This window comes from Gadus chalcogrammus, chromosome 15 (assembly GCF_026213295.1).
Source record: "Gadus chalcogrammus isolate NIFS_2021 chromosome 15, NIFS_Gcha_1.0, whole genome shotgun sequence".
NCBI classification, from domain to species: Eukaryota; Metazoa; Chordata; class Actinopteri; order Gadiformes; family Gadidae; genus Gadus; species Gadus chalcogrammus.
This window is the reverse complement of record NC_079426.1, coordinates 17,254,219-17,274,890: the sequence shown is the minus strand read 5'-3', so window position 1 is coordinate 17,274,890 and position 20,672 is coordinate 17,254,219. Positions and strand designations below refer to the sequence as shown.

Below are 20,672 nucleotides of genomic sequence, written 5' to 3'. Positions count from 1 at the left end.
ATACTATGCCAAGTCAAATAAAACAATGATTTGTTGTGTGTATAAGCTTCATAATTTTGACAAAATAAAAGGCCTATGACCGTTTATACATGTGTTCAATACATCAAGGAAAATGACATACAAATAGTCGCCCTTCTTGCTAAAATGGATTAGAAATAATACCACAATAAATGGCCTACATGTTACGTTTAATAACGTGGTAAAGCGCACTACGCAATAACGTGCACTGACGCAATAACGTGGTAACGAGTTAATAGTCACAGATGAGCTTCGGGATGGGCAGAACTCACACTGGGCCCCTTCCTCTGAAGAGTTTGATGAAGAAGGAAAAATGCAGAGTTGAAAAATAATCTAAATTGTATGGAAATTATCCTTTCGATACAATTATTAGAAGTAATAATTGGCCAATGGGATTCTAATAGCCTAGGTCACGCAGCCTAAATGCCTAGTTTGATGTGGCTATTCAGAGTAAATTGGTCATCATTTATATTTGGTGTCTAACTATGTGCAACAAGAGGAATATTGGTAGTGGTCTAAAACCAAAGTGGAGGCAACTACGCTAACCCAACCCGTAGGCTACTGGAGAAAGGCAACAGATATAATGTTAGGCCTAAAATAATTATGACAGAAAATCACAATGGTGATTTTGAGATGTGTGCAGATAGTCCAATTTAAAACATTTAACTAATTCTTTGTGGAACTTTGATGCCTTTCCAACAGTCAAAAGTCCACAGCAAAGAATGTTCGGCCGACTAAGACCCTATAATCCCCTTAACGCTGAACAGCGACAGTTGAAGAGAACAAGTTAATTAAACCCTCATGCTGCATTTTGAGATCCTTATATTCATGACATGCTTTATAAAGCTGGTAATAATTGGGGATTCAGAGGCATGTGTTTTCTGATATTGTCTGATGTAGGCTTAGCCAGACCTAACCCCTCTGGCTCGACTTGAGTTCTCTTGCTAAGATATTTGATTTACTGCACAAAAGGCAATACAAAGTAGTAACGTTTGATTACAATATTCTTGCTTTTTGTATCCCCCAAAATAATGTCACTTATCAGTGATGAGGACGGGAACTTAAGATTTTGTTCCCATCATCAGTCTGAAGCAATACTTTCACGGAATGACGACTACATTAACAGTATAGCACATATTTATATTATACTGTAAAGCCTTTTCAGTGGTCCACCACACATATTTTCTACAATGCAAAGGGTTCCCAATGACCCAAGCTGGATTCAGGTTGTACACAGCTTTCCGAAGCGCTAATGCATCGTCGATCATCATACAAATGCACTGACATGTGAAAATATATCTTGGAATACATCACTCCAGCTATCCCATCTTTCCTGTGAAACTCAGCAGGGTTACAGGGACGTACAAATACCCAGATACACCCCAGAGGGAAACGCACAGATTGTATGAATTGGGCAGTTTTTTTCTGTACTGTAACCAAGCTCAGTGACTGCCCTTCAAATCTCCATTCCAGTTTGGACCGCTTCAGTGAGCCAGCATGAGCTGTAATGGAGAACAGTGTGTAGCTGTGCAAATAACACAAGATCTCTTAAGAAATCAGGGACTCGTGCTGTGCCTTTGGATACTGTTTACAAGTCAATGTTTTGATTGGTTTGGGGTCGTTTGGCCCCATTCGATTTCTATTGGTTATAAAAGCCAAGTGCCAGGTTCAAGGTGAGACTCAACCTAATGAAACTCAGGACTGATCTAGTTTGAAATCAAGTAAATATGTACTTTCATTTATGGTTTCCCAATTCCTAAAATGTCCCACAACATATACCAAGTACAATCCATTCATAAAAACAAGGCAGTTCAGTAGTCTTCAAGAGCTTTTAATCATACATAGAAATTTAGTTCAACAGTACCATTCATTACGAATGTTTTAGCAGTATGTATATTTAGTGTAAAGAGCATTATGGTTTTTTTTTCTGATGAGGAATATCCATAGGATGATTGAAGCTTTCAGAACTAGAGAGGAAGAGCGGAGGAGAGTCGCAAGTGACGTGAATATGTTGCAACATCCCGTATCACTCGCCTACCGAAGGTGACGAGTAAGTTGTGTTTGTACCGATGATCTGATTTCCTTTAGGTCACTGCTGAATCTTTTGTGTATATTTGTTTTTTTTAAGGCAGCACAGCCTTGGATCTGCTTATCGTAAAGAAAATGTAGATATATATACGGGTGGCTAGTTGGGTTTGGTCGACGCCCTGTAACTCAGTGAACTGTTTCCTAGTTGATGAGTCCTCCATTTCCGCTTAAAGACTCATCAGAGCTGCGTGTAACTGTTGGCGGCGAATGCGTACGATGCTTTAGAGACAAAATAAGTAAGGTGAGCTATAGTGGGTAGGGGCACAGTACTGCAATCAAATGCGGTATTATTAGGCATGGAGCAGATGGACACATCTATCCACCGGCCTATCAAGCTATACATCCAACGGTTGATTCATCAGAACATCCATGAAATCAGAAATAAAAACACTACCATGAGATGCTGTGTCACGTTCCTCATGAGTGCCACAACAACAATTCCAATCGGCAAAAGTCCCAAGCAAAAAAACAATAATATGACTGAAAAAAACAAAAAAAACAGAACAATTATACATGTACAAGGACAGAAGATGAACAGACAACCAGCCTACCAATCCCAGAAGCGCTTCATTTTCAGTCAGTCCATTCCTTTTTAAGAGCGTTTTAACCAACATTGCGCACCGCCCGGGGCGGAGCCAGCTTCATCCAGGGTGCCGTGGCGCCTTGGTCCGGCGCCGCCCCCACCTTACCCCCACCCCGCAAACTTCAAACCACATAAGCCACTTTTTTTTGTTTCCATTTTATTTTTCTTTGCGCTGTTGTTGTTTGGAGTCGGCAAGAGAAGAGCGTGAAGAGACATGTGACTTCCGGGAGGAGGGGGAGGGGGAGGGGGGGCTGATAAAGATGGAAGCTGCTTTCTGCTGTAAGCGCCGGGGGCGTTCCATGTCACACGTGTTGGCGGGGGGGTAGGGGCAGGGCGGGGGTCACCTTGGGGCGGAGGCCTTAAGGCTGGGCGGGGGGCTGCTGCTGCATGGAGGAGGAGGCCTGCTGAGACATGGCCGCCGGGGAGGACATGGACTGGACCATGGGCTGGGCGGGCGGGGGGAGCGCGGGCTGGGACGCCAGGGTCCCCGAGTGCGTGTTGGGGGAGGGCGGCGGGGTCGGACGCTTGAATTTGTCGGGGCTGGTGCTTCTTCGCGGGGAGGGCCTCTATAAAAGGAGCATAGGAGAAAAAGGACAGTTGTTAAAGGTTATTGACATACAACCTTCTTGACATTTCCCCAGTCACATTAAACACAGTTGTAGGCTCAGTGGCTGGGGGATTATTGTGGGACTGTACGTGGTGCGTGTCCCAAAGTGGCATTTATCTAAAAATGGCTAGTTCTGGGTTCTCGCTAATGGCAGACTGTAACCGATTTTATTGACCTGGTAATCTGTTTTTTGCATCTTTCCACACACGTCCAAAGAACCCAATCTTCTGCTTCTCAAGAATGACGCAGGAGGCGAAGTAAGTGGCGAGAGACGAAGAAACAAAAGACTCAGTTTTCATTTCAGTGAAGCCATTGGTTGAAACCCTTAAACAGTCCATTTAGGAATCATAGGGGCAGCACTGTAAGGAGATAGATGGTAAGAAGAGGGGTGCTGAGAAAAGCAGCCCACAGGAAATTAAATGCAATAGTTGTGCGAGAATCTAGGTCGAGGCCTGGCTTAATGTCTTGGGTGGACCCATTGCAGAGGGCGTTGCTAATCAAGCTGTACAGTCCGCTACAACGAGACGAACAAAACAGGTTGTACTATGAACTTGGAACTTACTACCGTCAGTATAGGCTGGTGTAGGCTGTACGAGGAAAGAGCAAATATTTATCTTCATGCGAGAATTAATGATGCAGTTTATAATCTTCTTAATCAAAATTCCTTTTCGAAATTTGGCAACAATAGGGGTGTGTATTCATGAACAGATTTCAGGAGAAAATATCCTCCGGTTTGAGTTCTCATTCAATATGTCAGGCCCGAGGCCTCAGAATGCCTAAGTGATAAGGTGCTGCCAATTACTCAACAGTGGCTGATCAAGATTCGGCCAGGCGTATCACATCAGCGTCATTTTCTCAACTGCAGGGCTCTTAGCCGTGTTAATGGTTAATCCCAATGGGTTTAACAGAATGAATTCGACCCGACACTTACGGGAGACTGGCCAGAGTGACCTGAATGCTACCAGCACAGGAGAGAACAGTAGTCAACTCTAGAACGACTGGGGGAGGGACAGAGGGGGAAGTGGAGGTTTTCTAAAAGGTTGCCTGGGTTGGGACAAAATAATCATCCAAGTAGAAATACAGTAATAGGGTTAGTAAGTAGCATACCCATATATACACCACGCCGATTGTTGTACTAATTGAGAGCTGAAGGCCACTAGCTTGCCAATAAGAAACCGGTGCTTTAAGGATAGCAGACCCCCTCTAAAAAATGTAATAGAATAGCAGAGTATTGTATGTGTCTTGTTTTGTCCAAATGACCCCCTAACCCTAACTATCAGAGTTCACATCTGAAATCTTCGGACACTCTGACATAGCAAATCTTGCAATAAAGCCAGGGGACAATTAAAGCAAACTATGAACCTTAAGGAACAAAGCTGGCATCATACAGCTTTTATAGCAGACACATGTTTTTTTGGACTACGATGGACCAGAGAGCTTCAATCTGCCAGAAGACAGGGTGGGGAGTCCGCAATAAGGAGGTCATTGATAAGACCCGGGCTCTTTGGTGCTTTCAAGATGGGAAGTGTGTTGAGCACCTCTTATACAAGTTCTGGGAACGTGATGTCCATTAGCAGGTAGTGAACACCATCCAGAGATGATGGGTTCCACCATATGCCCAGAGCAGATACAGGCCTCCCTAAATAAATCCATGCGACCATATCCAGCATGAGTCAGCCTCCTCATCACAAGGCCCAGTTGAGTTCCCTAATAGGAACATACCCTGAGTAAACAGTGGCTACACAAGTCTTTTATTAAAAATGAACGCATTTAATTCATTTGTTGGCTCAACAAATGAACAATAATCTCTAACTCTCAAATAATCAGTACGCAATGATTTCCATAACAAACATAATTATGAATATGTTTTTTAACCATTAAGAAGGATTCTGCGATTGGTGCATCCAGTTTTAGTAGGGGTTGGTTAGGCAAAATCTTCATATCTAAACTTCATATCTAATCAATAAATCAGATGCAATCCAATGCAAATTTGACGTTATAAATTTGATGACAAACAAACAGGTAAGGGGCAGGTGAAATAATAAATCAGAATATAAAAAAATAATAAATCTGGGAGATAGAAGGCTTAAATCCGCATTCAATCTTTGCTTGACCCCATTAGTGTTTTATTGCCCCTAAAAGCCGTGTGTGCTAAACTAAGTAAGCCGGAGCTCACTTCCAAAGTGAACATAACTCCATAGGAAGGTGCTGAAATAAAAGTAATTCCTGCTGTGCAAGCACTGGAGACGTCAGCAGTCCATAGGCAGGTCCAAAACGCTGTAGGATTATATTTCCCAATGGAATCAAGGATTGATTACAGAACAGTGTGAAGTAGTGATACCAAGTCAACGTTTAAGGTGCAATTTTAAAAACAATTTTTTGGCTCTGTAAATAAATAACTTGCAACTCTTTAGTTAATGTTTTAAGTGTTGAAACTGCATTTTAAAATGTAATAAAATAATACCAAGAGGGCAAATAAAAATGAAGAACTTGAAAGACTAAAGATTGTAGGAATGTGGCCTGAATCCCCCTTCTCCTCACTATTTTGTGAAGACTGTACTTCCTTACTGTTTTGTGTGGTTTTTACTTTCTACGTTTTTTGTGTGGTTTGTACTTCCTTGAACTCTAAAATCCTTCAACAGGAGCTCTAAAGTGAATGGCCTGGCACAACCCCATGAGAACGGTAATTGGTCACCCAGCTTAGAGACATTGCAAGGAGGGAAAATTGCACCCAGAGGCAAAGTAAAGGGGTAAGGGGTGATAATAATTTCCGAGAGCTCATATTAATCATATGATTCATCAGCAAGACATGAAATATGGTATTTTCCCTTAACATTTAAAAAATAAAAACGATTTGATCTACTGCATTGAAAAACATTTTCTGAAAGCTGAAATTAATTTGGAATGAAATGTGTACATTTGGAGCTGATTGGGGAACCTCTCGGTTAAGATGTGTCACAATTAGGTCATTTAAGCGTAACTGCTGAACACATCAAGCTAAAAGTACACTTCAATGTTATTCATTAAGTTGCAGGGTTATTGCAACAAGCCATCAGCCATGCTATGTGCTTATTTGGTTTTGCTTAATGAACACTGGGAGCATGCACAGCGTCCTTTTGACCTACCGCTACAGCGTGCGAGGAGCTTCCATGGACGTGAAGGGCTGGAGGGTTGTAGTGGGAAATGCCGGCTCTGGACAAGGTGGCCGGGGGAGTGAAGCCCACTGTGTGGCCGCTGTACGACAGACCTGAGAAGGGGAAAAACAACCATGCGGGCGTTTAGGAACACAGAGCACAGGGGTCTACGGTCAATGTTTGTTCTGAAGAAGAGAACAGGCAGGAACCAATTTCAGTCAACGGGGTGATGGATGGATAAGATACGGTATTAATGTGTTTACAAAATGGTACTCCATTAGATAGGTCAATAAGTGTATGCATTAACAAAGCACATAATCAAGTCTCCAATAATTAATCTCTTGCCGTTTACATGTGTACATTGGCCTATATTTACTACGATAAAAATGTATCCTCATAAGGCCTCAGTGTTATATGACCAGTGATGGGCCGTCAGGGCCAGCAGGGCCTTCTCTGCTGGCCCTGACAAGATCTATTTTTTTTATACATATATATACACATACGCGAGTGCGTGCACACACACACACAACACACACACACACACACACACCACACACACACACACACACACACACACACACACACACACACACACACACACACACACACACACACACACACACACACACACACTTAGATTTTGACAGGGCCAGCAGAGAAGGCCCAGCTGGCCCAAATTAATGTCATCTTAATTAATGTCATCTTTCAAAATGACATTAATTTGTGTCTGAACGCATCTTAATTCCATACTTTTTTTCAGTACTTACAACATAATTCCAGAAGGAGAACCGTTTTTTTTTTGTAAGGCTGAGCTCAGCTGAATAACCTATCACAGCTAGGTTACATGGACCAGCGGGGCCAGCACTAAAAGTATTGCTAGCCTTTCGCTGAAGCTGCCACCTCCCATTGGATGATAAATTTGACTGACGTGTGTAATCAGCCAATCAAATGTTGATGTGTAGCAATAGAACGCCCCCAGGGCCCAGCAATATGCCGACGCTGGCCCCCGGTGATGTCATCAGCGAATTTTGAATCGTTGGCGGTACAGAGTTGATAGTGAACTACTATGGCCACTGCCTTCACAGCATCTAACGATCCTGTTTCTGATCTCCTTCGTTTGCCTTTTTCAAGGCGATCGTTTGGAGAGAAGACAGATATAATTTCAAGAGGAAGACCTACACCGAAGCTGGATGGGCTGGCCCAGGCCGGTAAAAGGTTTTGTGCTTCACTTTACAGATTGCAACTACAGCCGCTATGACTGGCTAACGGCTAGCACAGTTCAGAACAAGCTATTCTGCTGGCCGTGTTTGCTGTTCAACATCAGTGAGGGGACATGGAACAGCGCTGGAATTAGCAGTCTTAACAGCTTCACCAAGGCAGCTTTAAAACATCAGGCCATGGGTGATGGGTGAGTTTTACTTTGCACTGTGTAGGAGCGATAATGTTGTTGTGATACTAGTTTATAAAGCATTTTTTGTAATGGTTGGAAACACAAATATATTGTTGGAATTTGGGCATTAGGCTTAATGGTAACGCTGTGTGTGGATGTCGTTTAATAAGCATATTAAATGAACCCGTTCACTAGTACTCCTGTAGGATTAATATTCTGGCTGGAATAGCTGTTGTAAAATATGTAGCATAAAGGCCTACTTGTAGATTTCATTTTTGTTAATGAACTGGCGTTGCACTTGTAATATTGTCGCTATAGGCTACTGAATCCATTGAAGTTGCAAAGGCATCCAGTGAAAATAACAATAACTGAACACTTGTTTTTGTGTCATGTGTGTGATGTGAAATCTGGTTGTGGAGTGACATAAGGAAAGATCTGATGGTGATGCTGCATTAGCTCTGCAGCAATGCAAAGTGGTGTGCGCTGTTGTTGCTTAAGATCAACTGTCTTGTTGTGGATGTTATGCAGTAGCGCATATTGTGGCTGTGTTGGCTGTATCGGCATCCAATATGACATTTGTGTGCATGTCTGAGTGTTTGGCCGTTGGTGGAGTTCGTTACTGAAGGCCCTGACTTAAGCCCCACGGTACGCTACTGTACAGGACAGATATCAACTACAGTAGACGGATGACCCAAAGATAAAGAGGAAACAAGTAGTTCCCTTTAAGGAAAGTACAAACAAAATCGATAATTTCTCATAAGGCTGTCAAGTTCTTGTCGAGTGGTCAATAAATTGATCGATGTGCATTTGTTAGACAGAATTCTCATTGGTCAGCCAATCGCTCGTGTTACTTTCATAAGGAAAACTGCACTTCTTAATCCATAATTTTTTTGGGGTGGGAGGGACATATGCAGACTGATGCATTTCATTTAGAGTGATGGGCTATATTGTGTTAGAAATAGCATTAATGATAATAAGAATTATATACAAGGCTCTTAGTGTTGTGCACCTACTAAGCAACGCTCAGAGGCTTGTCTGGTGTGACCCGCTTCACATTTAAGTGACAATAAGTGGCTCTGAATCCCACTGCCTTCCGCCAAACACCATTATGTGATATTTAGGCTACCGGGTAGAGTACACTACATAACGGTCAGATGTATTACTATTAATTTCTATCCAATTGATTTGTTGTAGAGTTGGTAGAATATCGGTCAAACAAGATTTTCTTCGGTTGACTATAGCCTTAACCTTAACCTATTTTTGTGTCACAATACCATTGTCCAAATTACAAGATACATTAAATAGAATAAACCAAAATACAAATTAATATAAATGAAAATAAACAAAACCATTACTTTGTATGCCCCACTTTCAACATATTTTTTTTTTATAAAAACCATTGACAATCATTGAGTCCATGAATGTTATGATAAAAAAATCTGAGTGTAGGTCAGACACTGCAACTAGTGGTCAGAACAACATTGCTGACCACTAGTCAAAATCGGTACGAGTCCCCAGGCACACATCTGAGTGTTAAGGAATCTCCTATATTGCTGATTCATACGAAACACTCTAAACAACGCAAGGGACACAGGGGTAAGACTGGATGGCTGAAATGTTTGTGCCACCAGAAAACACATGTTTCAAAGTATGCACTTTATGATTTCGGAGGAGCACCCATAACAAAGCTCTGGCACCCTTCACGACAATCCCTTGGAAGTCATGATGTGTTGGATTCATTAGCACCAGCTAGCCATCAAAGTGCTTGTTCGGATAGACTTCTTGTGTAATCCTCGAGTCTCCTGTAGTGTGGGAAAATGTCAAACAGCATTCGAGTTCAACTCTACTGGCCAAAGGGGAAGATGCCCTGACCTTTGGGGTATACTATTAACGTGCAAGCAGAATTTTTTTATTTCGCAAGTCAATGTATGGTTGTTACATTCGGTGATTTAAGCAAAACAATATTGTGGAGGAATGTTACTGAATGTGAAGTCTGTGCAGAAACCCTTATTAGGAGAGTAAAAGCAACAAGCTCACCTTTACCAGACTACTTTAAATCAATTCTCACTCAGAGGAATTTCTCCTGAAGCGTTGGACCTTGCCTGGCATTTATGGCTTTTAAGGGTCAGTTAACTCGAACACAATGTACATTTAAAAAGGCAGCAGATGCCTTCCACCTGCCAGGGCCTGCTACTTGAAGCAGAACAGATTTATTAAAATCATCAACCCTATGAGACCGTGGCTCAGCCATACCTTGAAACAACGTGCCTCTTTGCTCTGTAAATATTCCCTTGAATTCAACAACACCTCTCAGTGGGATGTTTAACATGGAACATGCAACAGTAGCACAAGTCCACGGGTTCCCTTAGTCCATCTCCAGTTATCATGTTTGGACAGGTTCCAACATGGATTAAATGATTTGGTCAAAGCACAATGTGGCGGAAACCAAAGTGTTATTTTGTCAAGGGGGCGATGTGCATTCTCAAGGGACATTCCAGCTACCGGGGATATCTACTCTATGCTTTATATGCACAATAAAAACTTGAGCGATTGGGTGTTCTTTCTGGGGCCTAGCCAGAGACGGTTGTGAATCAACCGTCTCTGGCTAAACGGTCAGTGGAAACAAATAAAATCACACGCTGGCCTAGTTTCTATGAAGACATGTATCCCCTAATACCATTGTTTTCTGTCCAATGGTTAAGCGAGGTGGTCATTTGTTTGTTTCGACAGTTTTGGAAGTCTGACCTCGTTAGTGAATAGGAAATGACGAAGTAATTTTTCTTTCCAGGCGATAAGCAAACGATATGGTGATCGGCAGCAACACTGCATATTAACATGCATAATATTCCCCTATTATCATCAAACTTTGTACCTTATTAGATGGATGTCGATGGTGTCCGATATGCTATCGTCTGTAAAAATGAGTGTGCTGTGGCCACTTGTACAACACGTCTGTGTTGTAAAAATCATATCAAAGTGTGTGGGATGCAAATATGAAGGTTCATTCTGTTACATAACTCGGTAAACACAGGGTCAAACTGTGTGTGTGTGTGTGTGTGGGGGGGGTCTAGCATACGCACCAGGAGATATGGGTCGGCTGGAGCTGGGGGAGGGGGTGTAGGGGATGGGGCTGGACACCGTCCGGGCTCGCAGGCCTTGCGCGGACATCTCGTTGAAGTACCTGGGGAGGGGGGACACACACACACGTTACACCGAGATTTACACCGCGTCCATAAAACACTGCATATTGACTTTATTAAATTTGACGATTCCCGTCCAGAGAAAAGACCCCGCCCCGGTGCTGCCGGGGATGCTGTACCTCTCGTCGTCCATCTCCAGACTGGACTCGCTCTCCGACAGCTGCCGGCACAGCGCCTCCCTGCGCTCCATCTCCCGCTGCAGCTTCCTCTGCAGCCGGATGTTCTCCTCCCTCATGTGCCGCTCCTCCTCGATATACTGGGCTCGCTTCTCCGTGTCTGTGGAACCACACGGGGGGGGGGGGGGGGGGGGGGGGGGGGGGTGCGCGTCAGGGTCAGTTGTGGTCGACGTTGGAAATGGATCCGATTAATCATGCCGGTAAATAACATGCAAATAAAAATGATGGTTGCGTATACGTGCAAACACCAGATCGACAAACCCAACAGGTTTCACTCCGGTGCCGTTCAAGTGAAGTGACCACACACAAGCGGCTGGAACAACGGATCAAACACACAGGCACAACAAACAACGGAAAAAGAGTTCTGTTCACGAGGATGGCGGGACATTTGTGAAACCCAATATCTGAGTTCCATAAAAAAAAGAAAAAGGGGGCAGAAAGAGTATTCTCGTTTTCAAAGTAGGACAAGACCAGTTTGAAATAATGCAGTGGGCTATGAGGCCCACTGCATTAGTGCTGCCTTGATTTCATCAGCTTGTCTGTGTCCATGACTCCTGATCCTGAACTCAGCCTCCATGCCCAGTGGGAAAATGCAAAGAAGAGGCTCCCTCTAGTGGTATCAACTTTGTATTCCAATAAACATGCTCTTAAGAGAACTGGTTGCATGATGGCAAAATTAAATGGGAGTAGAGGTGACAAATGTAAGCAAGGTAAAGATGCTTGAGTAAAGGGCAAAAACAACTTGTCATGCCATGAAATAAAAGTAAGAATAAAGCACTAAGAGAATCTATAACCCAATTGAACTGAGGAAATGACTTCTGAGTCATGCCAATGAAGAAATAAAAGGTTGCGTCAGCCTGTGCTAGCCTCACCCAGGACACACTGCCAAGAGAGGTCATTATAAGCAGCACCCCCGTCAAAATAGGGTTTGAAATGTACACAACACAAGCATTTGAGTAGTACTGCAAGCACTGCAGTGCAAACAAACACAAGATAAGCCTCCAGCAGTGCATTAGGTCTGGGAACACACTGTGCACCAGGCGGCACCGCCCCGACACTGGTCACCGGTACCACAGGCCACCTAGGACTCTCTATGCCTGTGTGCCTATCGGTTACGGAGCAGTGTCGCGTGTCAGGACGGCGGCGACCACGAGTGTATTAGAGCGGCGGAGGTCCTGCCAGGACGAGGGCAAGGGCCGTCTTCTGGTGGCGTGTGAAGAAGAGGAGACGGCGTGACCTCAGCGAGACGCGCCCAGACCGGGGGTTGGAATGCGAGCCGTGTTGCCCGGGTCGCCACCAGAGCCTGTGTGGTGTTCCTGTCCAACCCAGGTGGCCCAGATCCAACTCTGACCTACATTCCTCTTGAGCGGTGGAATCACCAATATTTTCCTTCTGAACTGCTATTTTCATATGAAGACCAGCCTTAAGGTTCCCTGAACCGAGAATATAGACACCGCAAGAATTATACGAGTTACATCGATGTGAACGGCGGAAAAGCTTTGAAAATACGGATATGGCCATAGCACTTCATGGTCCCAATCGCATCCCATCCGGGCCAGACGTTCAGGTACGGCTGAAGAAAGTATTCTATCCTCCCTGAGGGGAGAGATTTAAAATATTCTAATGGCACCAACACCAACAGGGGGAATATTAATGCCCACCTACAAGCGGTGCGGTCTAGAATCGCAAACAACATGGCCGCCACCCGGTCAGAAATAGCCCACATGAAAGTGGACCATCGGGACATGAAGGGAGGCCTATCGAACGTGTCAGATGATCTGAAGTGCTTTCACTTCAAGTCACAGGGACCAGCCTTCAAGGCCAGGTGGGTAATTTTGACAGACTGACGCAAGGACATGGAGGGGAGGATGAGACGGTATCTGGAGAGTTGGCATCGAAGCGCAACCGGACTCCAGCGCCCCAGAAGCCGTTTCCAAAGTTATCAAAGGGGTTCTGCAGATGGACCGGGATGTAAACATTGATCGCTCACACAGCACCTCTACAGACAAAGCCCCCCTTCTCTACAATGAGGCATTGCCATATTCCCCAATCACATCCCAAGCGTTGGAAAAAGCAGAGCCGCATTCACCTCCAGCCTTGTAGATCCCAGAAGGGCCATGGAGCATGTTCACCACATAGTCAACAAATAATATATGGAGGTTTTCCCACGGCATCCGTGCCTAAGGATGGGAATTGATTAGAATTTCACGATTCCGATTCTGCTTATCGATCCGATACCTTGTCGATTCTCTTATTGATTCTCATTGGGTGAGAAAATAAGTACAAATGTGTTTGTTTGTATTAAATCTCTTTAATATCTGATCAGTGCGGCTAGTATTAGGAAATTGTAGATTTTCAAATCAATTGGTCTAGACAAAAAAATAGATGATTGGCTTTTTAAGCCCAAATGCCATCATTATGTGCCATACAACTAAAAACACTGACTGAAAACAGTCAAGTAAGAGCTTGTGCCTTTTGGAATGCCAACAGTGCTCATTTGCATTCAACTTGTAACAAAATTCAACTGACATAAACAAAATGAAGTATTGATTAGACAGAGATTTATTAGATGGCCCTACCTAATAAACCATTGGAACACACAAGACCGGAAACCATAGCAACGCCGGTAAACAAACCCCGAGAAGCCCAATCCCTATGAGAGCTCCCCACGCTACGACCATCCGGAGGCACACAGAGCTGTTGGCCGTGATATTATATATACAATTATATTATATTTTATACTATTATATATATAGAGCTCCGGGAGTCGCAAACGGCAACAATCACTTTCTCCTCCATGCTGCAGTTCTCCCCGGACTGCACTGCACTGAGTTTGACGGTTGAACGCTGATTGGCTGTTACATTACACATGTCACTCAGTTGTCACGCTGTTGAACGCTGATTGACTGTCATCACGACAAAAACTTGTCGCCGGTTTTCTCTCGGAACAATTCGCCCGATACGCGTCTCTACGTTCACTTTGTATGGGATCTTGTCGCCCCGTCGCGTTTGGTGTGAACGCACCAAACGCGACGCCATGGCGCATTCCTCGGCGGTGCCATGTTTGCTGCGTTCTGAACCAAAACAAAGCAGCGTGTGTGTGACGTCATGACGCATTTGCCGCGACCGGAACCAATAAGCGGAATCGTTAAGTAGGCTTGCTAATGATTCCAAGGAATCGGTTGACTCGGCACCGGTTCTGAACAAGAACCGGTTCTCGATTCCCATCCCTATCTGTGCCCAATTCCTATTTGGAAAGAAACAAACAGATCTCCAACATCTTCTCTGCTTCTGAACTCATCAGCCTGTACGTTGAACAGAGCACTCGTATTTCTCTTGAATACAAAATGTAGGGCAAATGCTTAAGACCCGAGAAACCAATATTGCCTTCAGACTGAGCATATCTAGAAAAAAACAATAGTTCACCTCCACTATCTGGGACCTCCAGGGATCACAATGGCAGGTCAGTCGATGGATAAACAACCCTCAACTCATACCGAACCCTGAGGAGGTCAACTCATACCAAACCCAGAGAAGGTCAACTCATACCAAGCCAAGAGATGGGTTTGGTCTCTCTCTCACCTCCTATCAAACCCGAGGCGCTACAATGGTAGCAGGTCATGTATATGCAGAAGGCAGACGAGGCCTTTGGTCGGGGGGGGGTCACTCACGTTGTAGCTCGGTGGTGCGCAGACTTTTCTTCAGCCTCTCCACCTCGTTCTTCAGGAAGCGGATATGCCGCATCATGTTCTCCGGTGAGTCGATCTCCATGGAAACATCCCTGGGAGAGGGTGGGGCCGACACGGGCTGGTCCAGCTTCTCCTGGAGAATCCTAGGGACAACCAAACATATACATGAGGTCATTGTGAGTCATGAGGCGAAGCAGGCGGTGGGCTAAGACAGAGGGCGGTGAGGAGGTACATGCTTATTACAATACCAACCGCCAAGGACTAAACAGCATCCATTTCAGGGACGGGAGTGAAGTATCGGTTTAAGGCAGGGTGTAATGCTATATGCCGTATACACGTGTTTCTTTGGCAACATATCTCTTTATTCTCCCTCTCCTGACCCGAGTTATCAAATTAAGAGATACAGATGGAATAGCAGTGTTCTGGAAGAACCACTTTCACATTGCTGACCCTTTTGAACACCAAACTGAATTAATAAAGCCAATTAAATAAGCCACACCCTGCAGATACTTGGTTCAACTGGGCCATCAGCAGGTAACCAAGACTCGGCGGATGGTCTTTTGTGCCTTTGTCTACCTACTGTATTATTATGCCTTATTGGACCCAGATAAAGAGAAGCTGTACTTTGAGTTACACAATAACCTGGAAAGGCCACATAAAATAAATGTACATTAGGTTAGACCTTACTCGGGTATGCTTAAAATGAAAATGACAATGGCTGTGGATAATTCTATATTTTGATTGTTTTAAAGTAAAGCTGATGAAAGGGGAGCCATATTGCAACATGCAAGCTTCCATCCTCCTGCCATGTCCATATTATCTGTAGGGTTGGGAAAAATAATCGATTCTTCGATGCATCGCAATTCTCTCTAGGACGATTCCGTCTCGATGCAGATAACTTGATAATCAGATTATTATTATTATTATTTTTACATTTGTTCGCCAGAGGGACACTTTTTTTAATTATAAAATTATTACATTTATCTCCAGTGTGTAATGGCCAATCTGATTTGTCTTGACACGATTGCGATTCAGCCTACGCATAGCATGCATGCAAATTCACAGCCAGAGACAAGAACTCCTTCTAATTCAAGAGCAGCTTTTTCTTTAATGACATAGAAAAGAAATATTAGAAATAAAATAAAACTGAAACCTATTTTTTTACATACTTCCATATTGTGATGTTGTAATGCAAGCTGCATTGGTTATTGCACTGTTCATAGAAAATCATATTTGTGACAAAAGCTTTCTCTAAGCTTTCCCTAATAAAATATTAGATAATTTAATTAATCTGTTGTCTTTAATGATCATCACAAAAGTAGGAAGTGATTAGCAAACTCTGAGAAGCAAACAGATGTATAAATATATTTTTGAAAATCACGCATTGAAATGCAAACAAAAAAAATTGTTGCATCAAGATGCATCGATAATCGCTTTAGAATTTTGGACCTCATAATCGAAATCGAATCATGAGGTGCCAAGAGATTCCCACCCCTGATTATTTGGTGTGCTTTTCTCATCTGAATGCAAGCCAAGCCACCCTCACCTCTTCTCCGCCTCCAGCTTGTCCATGCGCTTCCACAGCCGATTGACCAGCGCCTCCTGCTCCTGTTCCAATGTGTTCTCAAGGTCAATCTTCTCGCGCCGCAGCTGGAGGAGAAAGGAGTTACCATGAGCCCGGCACTTGGCCAAACAAAAAGCTTGACGCCAACGGTGAGTATTCATGAACCCAGTTGCACCCACCCACGCAACCGTTGTGCTGCCCACGGTCCGGTGTAGAGCGAGTAGCTTCACTGCGATGTGGGTTACGAGTGACTCGATTACAGGAACACTATGATGGTTGACATATTTTGTGGGAAATTAACCGTGGTCTCTATTTTTTTTCACAGCACTTAATGTTATGCTCGAGTGATTACAGCAGAGAGGCGAAATGCATCACGTCACTCTACAAATGTCATGCTGACACACTTGGTTGGTTGGGGAGCCGCAACATACGCTCATCCCAATGCGATGACAGCACTGTCCTATTAGACTTGTCGGACGTATGTGGGGCTATGTTATTGAGAGAATATTAAAAAAAGTATACAGCAGGTACATTGAATGCGTGTGTGTCTTTTATGACTTCATCTTCTGACTGAGGACTGATCCACGCCCGTACCTGCTCCAGCGTGAGCTGCTTGGAAATGGTGTCGTTCTCCATCTTCTTGATCTTCTTCATCAGCTTGTTGACCTGGAACTCCTGCTCCTGCTCCAAGTGCTGCTCCAGCTCTGCCTTCTCGTGTTGGAGCTGAGGTGGAGAGATTAGAGGGCATGTGGTGAATAAAGACAGAAACAAGATCAAAAACGAAGGAAACAGAAGGGCAGTTGAAGAGGAGTTATGGGAATGGTGAAGGAGGAGACGTGTGAGTCACCGAGAAACAATTTGATGACTACAGCGGGCAGATCTGGTGTCGGATTGTGCCACTTGGCCTACATAGAGGGAATCTATTGAAAAGAGAGGGGGGGGGGGGGGGGCTACATGTACCATGCTGCATTAACTCCTTTGATGGTATTTCTCCACAGAATTGCCTTTGTGAACAAATGGCCAAGCTGGAAGTTTTGAAATAGGGAACTCTAGCTCAGCACGGATTCCAAATGGGGACATTTATTTGGAATGTGGAAAGAATGACTCAGTATTGAGAAAAACTGAATACTATCCATTCAAAGGAAATGTTTCAAAATTAATGTATATGCAGAAGGCTGAAAATCTCCACAAGAAGACAAACAAGCTTTCTTCTGTTCTTCTGTCTGTTCACACATGACCAACTGTGCAGTATCCATGTATACATGAACCAATAAGCCAGAACCCCATTCAAATAGTCTTACTGATTTTATCTTCTGCACGCGAAACCTCACCCATTAGGCGGACATAGTACGCGTGCATCGAATGTGGATTGGTTGATATTCAGCGAATTTTTTTCTCCGGTCAGCCTTATCATGCAGGATCTCTAGAGAAATGCCTTGGGACAAACATTCAAACACAAGCCCTCTATACAATCATGCCGCACATTAGTTTGTTTTACTGCTACATAACTTCACAGTATGACACGTCAGAGTGCAACAAGAGCGTGCTGTAGCAGTGCTAGCACATAAACTACGGCCCGCATGTCCATGCCAGGTTTTGGGGCAGTAGCAGATGTAGGTCTGTTTTATGTTAGCACACAAGAGAGATAACAAAAGGCCTAAAAACAAGCCCATCTGCACAGCGTTTAGCCGAGGTCTGCTTGCACACGAGTGAGTGGCCAAGCCGGATTCAGGCATCTTAACACGTCAACAAACCACCATCCGGGCATATAGCTCCCAGGTCCCTCCATACAATCCCCCGTATTTGTAACAAGCCAGCGTTCAGACTATGTCCTGATGTTGGGAGAAGAAGACGAGGAAAATCCTCTGGACCAAACAAGAGTAATTTGAGAGCCATTAAGAGAAGCTGGCACCCGTATTCATCTTAGGCCTTTTACGCTGTCGGGCAAAACCAATACAGTTGGTCGTGACGCGTTGACTCCCCCAGCACACTCTGCCATGACATACACAACGATACCGTATAACAAAAGCATAACAATACAGAGGGCACAGTGTTTCCCACAGAAATTTTGGAGACTATGGGGGGGGGGGGGGGGGGGAAGGGGGTTGGTATGGAGCGATTGTTGACGGGGGGGGGGGGGGGGGGGGGGGGGGGGGGGGGGGGGGGGGGGGGGGGGGGGGGGGGGGGGGGGGGGGGGGGGGGGGGGGGGGGGGGGGGGTGGGGGGGTGGGGGGGGGGGGGGGGGGGGGGGGGGGGGGGGGGGGGGGGGGGTGCACGCAGAGACTATGGCAGCCGAAATTAGACTATGGCGGGCCTCCATAGTCTCGTCAATGTGTGGGAAACACTGGGGCACATGATACTTAAATGTAACATTGCAAGGCTTAGTATATGCATTTTCACGCTACAATGGAGCATTAGTAATCCCTAACAATTCAAGGAGCTTTATTTTAAAAAATAACGCATTCTCTTGTGCAAAGGACTCACCTGCATGAGTTTTCTTGACAGCTCGTTAGTGAGAAATTCCTCTTCCTTCTCATAATTGACGGCCAAGGTCTCTTTCTCCTTCTGCAGGGCCTGTATTTTCTTGAACAAGGTGTTACTGATGAACTCTTCTTCCTGTTCGGCCCTCGCTTGCTGCAAAACAGGACACAAATAGAGCAGACTTGTGAGAGCCTGGTGTATACAACACAACATACAGTCCAAAACGTTGTTTTCTAATAAAAAACCTGTGCTCCACACACATCCAGATGAACAGACATACACAAACAAATCACCCATTCCAACATCTGCACTCTGCGATTTGCCAACAAGAGGCAAAGTCAAACAGGAAGTAGAATATTCGTTTGCACCACAGAAAATGAAAAAGAACGTCTGACTGACAGCTGTGTGGAGAAATTAAACGGGGGTTTGATTAACACAGAAGGTATGAAGAGAAACACGGCTGTGGTGTTCGAAATATGTGTAGCGTCTTCGTCGGCTTCATATCGACTAGCTAACCATTAGTGAGATCAAGGACCGCTTTTACGTTGGACGGCGGAGAAATCTATTACACGTTTAAAAATGAAAGACGATCAGATATGAATAGATAGCTTTAACCATATCTGCTCAGAAGAGGTGGGCAGTGTGATGAGGCGGACTGGCCAGTATTTGAGCTGGGCACCCAGCAGGACCACCCAGTCAGGCCCACGTTATCAAGACGTTCGTAACAAAAAATTGGTTACACCTAAACTCAGAATAATAGATAAATAATTGGGGACGAGTGACGCATTGATACATGCTACAACGCTACGGCTAGACAATATACACATAGCAATCGGACTAAGCATTGGTGGCATAACGTGGTGACAACACCTTAACAAGCCAACTGTTAAGTAATCAAATTATGAATGGCTTTGATCATCCAATGTGACAGTCTCCATCGTGGCGTCTACTTAAGCGCAAACCCATTAACGTTATCCATTAGCATGGCAAAACAAAACAAAGCGTGCTAACTGGCTGACTCTCCCTCACAGACAGTCAGGCTAGCCGAGCCGCTCATTTGCTAATTTAGCCAAGTAGCCCTCTCCCTGATGCTCAGCCCACCCGAGGTGGCTCTACGGTGTTGTTACAACACGGCTCTTCATAGAACAGACTCGGTGTACATTTAAGACTGGTAACCAACATAACACCATCGTTATCTGGTGGACTTGTGTACGGGCAGTGTGCCTTCTAACATGGGCTAGCGTTAGCTAGTTAGCTTGTGTTACTTACAATGGTGACGCTAGCCTTACGAAGGTCCCGATTCTCCTCCTGCAGGGCTTTGCACTTGAGTTTGAACGTTTCTAACTCGATTTTCAGAACTTTGTTCTCCTGCTGTAGAGAAGCCAGGCGGTTTGTTAATTCCTCTAATCGGAATTGTGAGATGACTACACTCGGTTTCCCCGAATTGGACGCCGAGGAGAGGGACATCGGGGTGGCCGAGCTGCTCCCCGCGCCGTCGGTGTCGCTCTCGCTCGCACTGTCCGCCATGGCTGTGCAGTGACAGTGTGTGGTGTGGTGTGGAGACGACCGAGTGTGGAGCAGACGACGGTGTGGTGTGTGGAGGAGACGACGGCGGCCGCGGTGCTGGTGGAGTAATCACGCACGTTCGTAACGGAACGCCGTGTGACCTTGCCCACGCGCGACGAAGCAGCGACACCTGACGGCTGCTTTCGGCATTGACCTACAGAAGACATGAGTGTGTGA

General features: G+C 44.8%; 1 protein-coding gene across 1 annotated transcript; it reads right to left on the bottom strand.

Moving 5' to 3' along the window:
* Positions 1-393: 393 nt before the first annotated feature.
* Positions 394-20,648, bottom strand: LOC130404844 (coiled-coil domain-containing protein 6-like). The gene is made up of 9 exons (XM_056609780.1): positions 20,199-20,648; positions 18,933-19,082; positions 17,044-17,172; positions 16,432-16,535; positions 14,868-15,028; positions 11,140-11,296; positions 10,901-11,001; positions 6,422-6,543; positions 394-3,255 (listed from the first exon to the last, which is right to left on the bottom strand). The coding sequence occupies exons 1-9, from the start codon at positions 20,454-20,456 to the stop codon at positions 3,049-3,051; spliced, it is 1,389 nt and encodes a 462-aa protein (XP_056465755.1). The 5' UTR covers positions 20,457-20,648; the 3' UTR covers positions 394-3,048.
* Between the last annotated feature and the right edge of the window lie 24 nt (positions 20,649-20,672).